Raw genomic sequence first — 10,881 nt, forward strand, 5'->3', positions numbered from 1 at the left:
GGTTTTATTATGTGATCAATGTTGAGAGTGTCCACTAGTGAAAGTACGATCCCTAGGCCTTGTTTCCAAATACTGCTATCGCTGCTTGTTTACTGTTCTACTGCATCTTTACTTACTACACGCCAGCAAGCACTTTTCTGGCGCCGTTACTACTGCTCATATACTTATTCATACCACATGTATTTCAGTATCTCTTCGCCGAACTAGTGCACCTATTAGGTGTGTTGGGGACACAAGAGACTTCTTGCTTTGTGGTTGCAGGGTTGCATGAGAGGGATATCTTTGACCTCTTCCTCCCTGAGTTCGATAAACCTTGGGTGATCCACTTAAGGGAAACTTGCTGCTGTTCTACAAACCTCTGCTCTTGGAGGCCCAACACTGTCTACAAGAATAGAAGCTCCCGTAGACATCAAACAGCAACTTCTTATTATATGATATAGCTATCTCAATCTTGGTAAAGCCAGGAATAGAGCAAGCATAATGTCCAGGTACAACAACTTCTTATTGTATGATCTACCGCTATCTCAAACTTGGTAAATCCAAGAAGAGGGCGAGCTGTATATATGTATGACGGCTGGTGAGCTCGCAAGCTAGCTAGCCAACAATGGGGACCTCAACAACGGTGTCGACAAAGAGGCGGACTCGGTCTGTCCGGTAGTCCATGGTCACTATTGACCCTGCCGGCACCACGATGATCTTCACCTCCGGCTTGTCCTTCAAAATCACCTTCTTCGCCTCCTCCACGGACTTCCCCACCAACTCCGGCCACGATGTCTTCTCACCACCTGTGGTAGTGCTCCCTTCGGTCAGGTTGCTCGTCCCGGAGCTCATCTTGGCTGATTAACTTCTAGATCAAAATAAACTGTTGAAATAGTCAAACAAGAGCACCTGGGAGAATTTGGTAATAAGACTGAAGAACGAGAAGTCAAATACTAACCTGGTAATGGAACAGAAGATGGACCAAGTCGTATGTGACTGAGAAGATGATGTTGAACTCATATCATACCTTATTGTGTATTTATAGGCAATCAAGGTGCGGATTACTTAATATGCACATCAAGGAAGCTAATGGTGTACTCCGTGCTAGCTTCAGATGGATTGGCAATGTGGAAGAAGATATATCATTTGTCTTTAGTTAGTACTACGTGCCTACACATCACCAGATAAAGTGATGCTTATCTATCTCAAGCAGAAAGGGTGAATAACAGAATCTTGGTAGAGTTGTAAGTTGAAACCACATATTAACATTGATTTTTCCTGGAGCTATACAGATTGATCGATCCTTGAGCTTTACCCAGCGAAGAAAGTTAAGATCTGGTTCTCCAAATCCTCCGGGATGTACTTTACATATTGTGTGAAATTCCGGCCTTAGCCCTTCTGCCTTGGTACCTGAAAGGTCTGCTGGAATGAGCTTCTTTGAGATAGAAATCCTCAACTCCCTTGTAGATCAGAAGACGCGAGATTAAAGAAGCCCAACAAAGGGGAGCATAACTAATCTTCGGCAAGCTAAGTACAACTAGTGTTGAATATTTAAGTAAATGATCATATGACTCGAATAAAGAATATATAGACAAAGCATGATCATAAAATAGTAATTAAATTAATCATGCAAACTTACTATAGATCTAGATTCTTTTGGCAGTCTGACGAAAACAAAAGAAAATACCGGCTTACAAAATGGAATATTGTTTGTCGACCTAAAGATCAGGGAGGCTTAGGTATTGAAGTGCTAGAAATCAAAAACAGATGTTTATTGAGTAAATGGTTGTTTAAACTTCTTAATGAGGATGGAGTGTGGCAGGAATTGCTACATAATAAATATCTGAGACATAAGACTTTATCGGAGGTTCAAGCGAGACCTACTGATTCGCCTTTCTGGAAAGGACTAATGGAAGTCAAACTGGAGTTTTTTTCCAGGGGTTTTTTCAAAGTGGGTAATGGTAGCAGTACTCGTTTTTGGGAAGATACCTGGTTAGGCAAGACTTCGTTGGCCCAACAATACCCGTCACTATATAATATTGCCCACCACAAAAATGTCACTGTCGCACATGTTCTTGGTCAGTCGCCTTTGAATATTACGTTTAGAAGATTGTTAAGTGGTAACAAGTGGTCCGCCTGGTTACAGCTTTGTCGGAAACTAATGATGGTACAATTGAATGATGATGAGCCGCTTTGTTTGGAATTTGACAGCTAATGGTTTGTTTACAGTGAAGTCGATGTATGAGGATATTATGTGTGACCATACCCCTTTCCTACGGAAATATTTATGGAAGGTTAAAGTGCCGTTAAAAATTAAGATTTTCATGTGGTTCTTGAGTAATAAGGTGTTGCTAACAAAAGATAATCTAGCTAAACGTCATTGGAATGGGTGTACAAAGTGTGTCTTCTGTGGGGAACAGGAGACCATTCAACATCTTTTTATTGAATGTCCTTTAGCTAAACTCCTATGGTGCACTGTGCATTTTACTTATGCTCTTCCACCTCCTACCAGTATTACTAATATGTTTGATAACTGGTTGAATGGAGTAGATAGACAATCTAAGGCATTTATCCGGATTGGGGTTTCTGCTTTATGTTGGTCTATTTGGAGGACCAGGAATGATATAATTTTTAACAAAAAACCTTCATTTCATTTTTTGCAGGTTATTCATATGGTTTCCCATTGGGTCCAGCTCTGGGCCCTTGATACGTCTCCGATGTATCGATAATTTCTTATGTTCCATGCCACATTATTGATGATATCTACATGTTTTATGCATACTTTATGTCGTTATTATGCGTTTTCCGGAACTAACCTATTGACGAGATGCCGAAGTGCCAGTTCCTGTTTTCTGCCGTTTTTGGTTTCAGAAATCCTAGTAAAGAAATATTCTCGGAATCGGACGAAATCAACGCCAAAGATCTTAGAATCCCCGGAAGCATCCAGAACACCCGAGAGCCGCCAGAGGGGGGGCACAGGCCCACCAAACCATAGGCCGGCGCGGCCAAGGGGGGGCCCGCGCCCCCCTATAGTGTCGTCGCCCCGTTGACCTTCTGACGCTGCCCTTCCGCCTATTTAAAGCCTCCGTCGCGAAAACCCTATCACGTTCGACGAAACCCACAGAAACCTTCCAGAGCCACCGCCATCGCGAAGCCAAAATCTGTGGGACAGGAGTCTCTGTTCCGGCACGCTACCGGGACGGGGAAGTGCCCCCGGAAGGCTTCTCCATCGACACCACCGCCATCTCCATCAACGCTGCTGTCTCCCATGAGGAGGGAGTAGTTCTCCATCGAGGCTCGGGGCTGTACCGGTAGCTATGTGGTTCATCTCTCTCCTATGTACTTCAATACAATAATCTCATGAGCTGCCTTACATGATTGAGATTCATATGATGATGCTTGTAATCTAGATGTCGTTATGCTAGTCAAGTGAATTTTACTTATGTGATCTCCGGAGACTCCTTGTCCCACGTGTGTAAAGGTGACAGTGTGTGCACCGTGTGGGTCTCTTAGGCTATATTTCACAGAATACTTATTCACTGTTATGAATGACATAGTGAAGTGCTTATTTATATCTCTTTATGATTGCAATGTATTTTGTATCATAATTTATCTATGTGCTACTCTAGTGATGTTATTAAAGTAGTTTTATTCCTCCTGCACGGTGTAATGGTGACAGTGTGTGCATCCGTGTTAGTACTTGGTTTATGCTATGATTATGATCTCTTGTAGATTATTAAGTTAACTATTGCTATGATAGTATTGATGTGTATTATTCCTCCTACATAGCATGAAGGTGACAGTGTGCATGCTATGTTAGTACTTGGTTTAGTCGAATTGATCTTTCATGCACTCTAAGGTTATTTAAATATGAACATTGAATTGTGGAGCTTGTTAACTCCGGCATTGAGGGTTCGTGTAATCCTACGCAATGTGTTCATCATCCAACAAGAGAGTGTAGAGTATGCATTTATCTATTCTGTTATGTGATCAATGTTGAGAGTGTCCACTAGTGAAAGTGTAATCCCTAGGCCTTGTTCCTAAATACTGCTATCGCTGCTTGTTTACTATTTTACTGTGTTACTACTGCTGCGTTACTACTGCTTGTTTACTGTCCTGGGCAAAGCACTTTTCTGGTGTTGTTGCTACTGCTCATATATATTCATACCACCTGTATTTCACTATCTCTTCGCCGAACTAGTGCACCTATTAGGTGTGTTGGGGACACAAGAGACTTCTTGCTTTGTGGTTGCAGGGTTGCATAAGAGGGATATCTTTGACCTCTTCCTCCCTGAGTTCGATAAACCTTGGGTGATCCACTTAAGGGAAAACTTGCTGCTGTTCCACAAACTTCTGCTCTTGGAGGCCCAACACTGTCTACAGGAAAAGGAGGGGGCGTAGACATCAAGCTATTTTCTGGCGCCGTTGCCGGGGAGGAAAGGTAAACGGCACTCACACACTGGCAAGCCCGGCAACTAAGCACTTTTCCTCCCTCGTCAACTACGCGCCAAGCTATTTTCTGGCGCCGTTGCCGGGGAGGAAAGGTAAAAGGTACTCACAGTCCGGATCTCGGCTACTAAGCTATTTTCGCCGTTATAAGTACTCGAAGCTATTTCCTTTAGATCCTGCAATTGCAACTTTTTGTTTCTTGTTTACACTAGTTTGGCATAATGGACAAGAATGATATTCTTATTCTATTTCCTGATTTAAAACATGGATTGTTTGATGCGAAAATTAAAAAACCTATGGAATCTTATTTGCATGCTGGTAGTAATATTAGTATGAACGCTTTGAACACCATTGTTGATAATAATATAGAAAGTTCTAAGCTTGGGGAAGCTGGTTTGCATGATATTTTTAGTCCCCCAAGCATTGAGGAGAAAATTTACTTTGATGATACTTTGCCTCCTATTTATGATGATGATAGTAGTCTTTTGTTACCACCTGTTATGGAGGAGAAATTTGATTATGATTACAATATGCCTCCTATATATGATAGCTACTTTGTTGAATTTGCTCCCACTACAACTAATAAAATTGATTATACTTATGTGGAGAGTAATAATTTTATGCATGAGACTCATGATAAGAATGCTTTATGTGATACTTATATTGTTGAGTTTGCTCATGTTGCTACTGAAAGTTATTATGAGAGAGGAAAATATGGTTGTAGAAATTTTCATGTTACTAAAAGACCTCTCTATGTGCTGAAATTTTTGAAGCTACACTTGTTTTATCTTCCTATGCTTGTTACTTTGCTCTTCATGAACTTGTTTATTTACAAGATTCCTATGCATAGGAAGTATGTTAGACTTAAATGTGTTTTGAATTTGCCTCTGGATTCTCTCTTTCGCTTCAACTACTATTTCTTATGAGTGCATCATTAAAACTGCTGAGCCCATCTTGATGGCTATAAAGAAAGAACTTCTTGGGAGATAACCCATGTGTTATTTTGCTACAGTACTTTGTTTTATATTTGTGTCTTGGAAGTTGTTTACTATTGTAGCAACCTCTCCTTATCTTAGTTTTTTGTTTTGTGGTGCCAAGTGAAGCCTCTAATCGAAGGTTGATACTAGATTTGGATTTCTGCGCAGAAACAGATTTCTATCTGTCACGAATCTGGGCTGTTTTCTCTGTAGATAACTCAGAAAAATATGCCAATTTACGTGCGTGTTTCTCAGATATGGACGCAACTTTCATTAGTTTTGAGTTTTCTGATCTGAGCAACGGAAGTATTTATTAAAAATTCGTCCTTACGGACTGTTCTGTTTTGACAGATTCTGCCTTTTATTTCGCATTGCTTCTTTCGCTGTGTTGGGTGGATTTCTTTGTTCCATTACCTTCCAGTAGCTTTGAGCAATGTCCAGAAGTGTTAAGAATGATTGTGTTACCTCTGAACATGTGAGTTTTTGATTATGTACTAACCCCTCTAATGAAGTTTATGAGAAGTTTGGTGTGAAGGAAGTTTTCAAGGGTCAAGAGAGGAGGATGATATACTATGATCAAGAAGAGTGAAAAGTCTAAGCTTGGGGATGCCCCGGTGGTTCATCCCTGCATATATCAAGAAGACTCAAGCGTCTAAGCTTGGGGATGCCCAAGGCATCCCCTTCTTCATCGACAAATTATCAGGTTCCTTCTCTTGAAACTATATTTTTATTCGGTCACATCTTATGTGCTTTACTTGGAGCGTCTGTTTGTTTTTATTTTTGTTTCTGTTTGAATAAATACATGCTTATGTGGGAGAGAGACACGCTCCGCTGGTTCGCATGAACACGTGTGTTCTTAGCTTTTAATTTTCATGGCGAAGGTTGAAACTGCTTCGTTAATTGTTATATGGTTGGAAACGGAAAATGCTACATGTAGTAATTGCTATAATGTCTTGGGTAATGTGATACTTGGCAATTGTTGTGCTCATGTTTAAGCTCTTGCATCATATACTTTGCACCTATTAATGAAGAAATACATAGAGCATGCTAAAATTTGGTTTGCATAATTGGTCTCTCTAAGGTCTAGATAATTTCTAGTATTGAGTTTGAACAACAAGGAAGACGGTGTAGAGTCTTATAATGTTTACAATATGTCTTTTATGTGAGTTTTGCTGCACCGGTTCATCCTTGTGTTTGTTTCAAATAACCTTGCTAGCCTAAACCTTGTATCGAGAGGGAATACTTCTCATGCATCCAAAATCCTTGAGCCAAACACCATGCCATTTGTGTCCACCATACCTACCTACTACATGGTATTTTCTGCCATTCCAAGTAAATACTTCATGTGCTACCTTTAAACAATTCAAAATGCTTCTTAATTTGTGTCAATGTTTTATAGCTCATGAGGAAGTATGTGGTGTTTTGTCTTTCGATCTTGTCATTTACTTTTGACAGACTTTCATAATGGACTAGTGGCACATCCGCTTATCCAATAATTTTGCAAAAAGAGCTGGCAATGGGGTTCCCAGCCCCAATTAATTACAACTTGCATTAATAATTCTCTTCACATGTTTTGCTCTGATTCATCAGCAAGCAACTTAATTTTGCAAATAGACACTCCTCCATGGTATGAGATTGATGGTAGGCACCCGAGGATTCGGTTAGCCATGGCTTGTGTAAGCAAAGGTTGGGAGGAGTGTCACTCATCAATAATGAAACTAAAATACATGTGTAAACAAAAGAGAAGAGGGATGATCTACCTTGCTGGTAGAGATAACGTCCTTCATGGGAGCCGCTCTTGAAAGTCTGGTTGATAAGGTAGTTAGAGTACCCATTACCATTCGTTGACAACAACAAACACCTCTCAAAATTTTACTTTTATGCTCTCTATATGATTTCAAAACATGAAAAGCTCTAGCACATGATTTAATCCCTGCTTCCCTCTGCGAAGGGCCATTCTTTTACTTTTATTGTTGAGTCAGTTCACCTATTTCTCTCCACCTCAAGAAGCAAACACTTGTGTGAACTGTGCATTGATTCCTACATACTTGCATATTGCACTTGTTATATTACTTTGCATTGACAACTATCCATGAGATATACATGTTACAAGTTGAAAGCAACCGCTGAAACTTAATCTTCCTTTGTGTTGCTTCAATACCTCTACTTTGATTTATTGCTTTATGAGTTAACTCTTATGCAAGACTTATTGATGCTTGTCTTGAAAGTACTATTCATGAAAAGTCTTTGCTTTATGATTCATTTGTTTACTCATGTCATTACCATTGTTTTGATCGCTGCATTCATTACATATGCTTACAATAGTATGATCAAGGTTATGATGGCATGTCACTTCAGAAATTATCTTTGTTATCGTTTACACCTTTCGGGACGACGAGAACTAAGCTTGGGGATGCTGATACGTCTCCGACGTATCGATAATTTCTTATGTTCCATGCCACATTATTGATGATATCTACATGTTTTATGCATACTTTATGTCATTATTATGCGTTTTCCGGAACTAACCTATTGACGAGATGCCGAAGTGCCAGTTCCTGTTTTCTGTTGTTTTTGGTTTCAGAAATCCTAGTAAAGAAATATTCTCGGAATCGGACGAAATCAACGCCAAAGATCTTAGAATCCCCGGAAGCATCCAGAACACCCGAGAGCCGCCAGAGGGGGGGGGGCACAGGCCCACCAAACCATAGGCCGGCGCGGCCAAGGGGGGGCTGATACGTCTCCGACGTATCGATAATTTCTTATGTTCCATGCCACATTATTGATGTTATCTACATGTTTTATGCACACTTTATGTCATATTCGTGCATTTTCTGGAACTAACCTATTAACAAGATGCCGAAGTGCCGATTCTTTGTTTCTGCTGTTTTTGGTTTCAGAAATCCTAGTAACGAAATATTCTCGGAATTGGACGAAATCAACGCCCAGGGTCCTATTTTGCCACGAAGCTTCCAGAAGACCGAAGAGTCAACGAAATGGGGCCACGGGGTAGCCAAACCCTAGGGCGGCGCGGCCCCACCCCTGGCCGCGCCGGCCTATGGTCTGGGCCCCCCGTGCTGCCTCTTGACTTGCCCTTCCGCCTACTTAAAGCCTCCGTGACGAAACCCCCAGTACCGAGAGCCACGATACGGAAAACCTTACTGAGACGCCGCCACCGCCGATCCCATCTCGGGGGATCCAGGAGATCGCCTCCGGCACCCTGCCGGAGAGGGGAATCATCTCCCGGAGGACTCTACGCCGCCATGGTCGCCTCCGGAGTGATGTGTGAGTAGTCTACCCCTGGACTATGGGTCCATAGCTGTAGCTAGATGGTTGTCTTCTCCCCATTGTGCTATCATTGTCGGATCTTGTGAGCTGCCTAACATGATCAAGATCATCTATCTGTAATTCTATATGTTGCGTTTGTTGGGATCCGATGAATAGAGAATACTTGTTATGTTGATTATCAAAGCTATGTCTATGTGTTGTTTATGATCTTGCATGCTCTCCGTTATTAGTAGATGCTTTGGCCAAGTTGATGCTAGTAACTCCAAGAGGGAGTATTTATGCTCGATAGTGGGTTCATGCCTCCGTGAATCTGGAGGAGTGACAAGAACCACTAAGGTTATGGATGTGCTGTTGCCACTAGGGATAAAACATTGATGCTATGTCTAAGGATGTAGTTATTGATTACATTACGCGCAATACTTAATGCAATTGTCTGTTGTTAGCAACTTAATACTTTGGAGGGTTCGGATGATAACCTGAAGGTGGACTTTTTAGGCATAGATGCAGTTGGATGGCGGTCTATGTACTTTGTCGTAATGCCCAATTAAATCTCACTATAATCATCATGATATCTATGTGCATGGTCATGCTCTCTTTATTTGTCAATTGCCCAACTGTAATTTGTTCACCCAACATGCTGCTTGTCTTATGGGAGAGACACCTCTAGTGAACTGTGGACCCCGGTCCAATTCTCTTTACTGAAATACAATCTACTGCAATACTTGTTCTACTGTTTTCTGCAAACAATCATCTTCCACACAATACGGTTAATCCTTTGTTACAGCAAGCCGGTGAGATTGACAACCTCACTGGGCAAAGTACTTTGGTTGTGTTGTGCAGGTTCCACGTTGGCGCCGGAATCCCTGGTGTTGCGCCGCACTACATCCCGCCGCCATCAACCTTCAACATGCTTCTTGGCTCCTCCTGGTTCGATAAACCTTGGTTTCTTTCTGAGGGAAAACTTGCTGATGTGCGCATCATACCTTCCTCTTGGGGTTCCCAACGAACGTGTGAGTTACACGCCATCAAGCACTTTTAAAGCGCCGTTGCCGGGAGATCAAGACACGCTGCAAGGGGAGTCTCCACTTCTCAATCTCTTTACTTTGTTTTTGTCTTGCTTAGTTTTATTTACTACTTTGTTTGCTGCACTAAATCAAAATACAAAAAAAATTAGTTGCTAGTTTTACTTTATTTGCTATCTTGTTTGCTATATCAAAAACACACAAAAATTAGTTACTCGCATTTACTTTATTATCATGTCTAGTCCTGTAGTTGTTACTTTATCACCTGAGGAATCGATCTTCACCTTTAAACAAGGAGGTGAAGAGAATTTTAAAGAAGCATGGTCTAGAATTTTTGATGCTTATAGTAAAACTGAACCTAAAATGACCTTAAGTTTGCTTCTTAGTAATTTCTATTTCGGGCTTATTCTTCGCTATAGATATGCCTTAGATGCTGTAGTGGGAGGAGATTTCCTTCATTGTGATGGGGATCAAGCTTTTAATGCTATAAGGAAATTGATTACATCATTTAGCTCCGATAATAATTTTGATCCATCTCATGCTAGCATGCATAATAGATTAGACACTATTGAAACAAATATATCCTGTTTAAAAGAAGTGTATAATCGAATTCGCGAATATTATGATTATGTTCCATTAAGCTTTGAACCTTCAATGTGGGCGCCTACTGTTAAAGTTACTATTGGTGGTGAAACTTTTCCTGCTCGTTGTGATATTATGTCCGAGTTTTGCCTCATGCCTGAAAAAATTTATAAATCTTTGACACTTTGGGGACTTGCGAAGGGGAGAAGAAATAACTCTTACGGATAACTCTGTTGTAATTCCTATGGGTATAGCTGAAGGTGTTTTCACAACCTTTCTTGGAAGGACGGTATCCACTGATTATCTCGTTATTGAATGTGTAGGGACAGGACAAATCACGCTTGGAAGATCCCTGCTGAAACTCATGGGAGCAGTCATAGATGTTGGGAAAGGCACTCTAAATTTTACTTCTACACCCGGATGCGGTCATGTATTCCCTAGACCAAAGAGTAGGAATAAGAGTAAGAAAGGTAAGAGCAACACCCCTGGTAAGAATGCCGATGCACCACCCTCCGATAATACTTGATATACACTTTCTGCGCCTAGCTGAAAGGCGTTAAAGAAAAGCGCTTATGGGAGACAAC

General features: G+C 41.1%; 1 protein-coding gene across 1 annotated transcript; it reads right to left on the bottom strand.

The window, feature by feature from the left end:
• Window positions 1-483: 483 nt before the first annotated feature.
• On the bottom strand, window positions 484-848 carry LOC139835994 (subtilisin-chymotrypsin inhibitor-2B-like). The gene has a single exon (XM_071825993.1). It carries the CDS (start codon window positions 829-831, stop codon window positions 595-597), a length of 237 nt encoding a protein of 78 aa, XP_071682094.1. The 5' UTR covers window positions 832-848; the 3' UTR covers window positions 484-594.
• Between the last annotated feature and the right edge of the window lie 10,033 nt (window positions 849-10,881).

This window comes from Lolium perenne, chromosome 1, assembly GCF_019359855.2.
Source record: "Lolium perenne isolate Kyuss_39 chromosome 1, Kyuss_2.0, whole genome shotgun sequence".
NCBI lineage: Eukaryota > Viridiplantae > Streptophyta > Magnoliopsida > Poales > Poaceae > Lolium > Lolium perenne.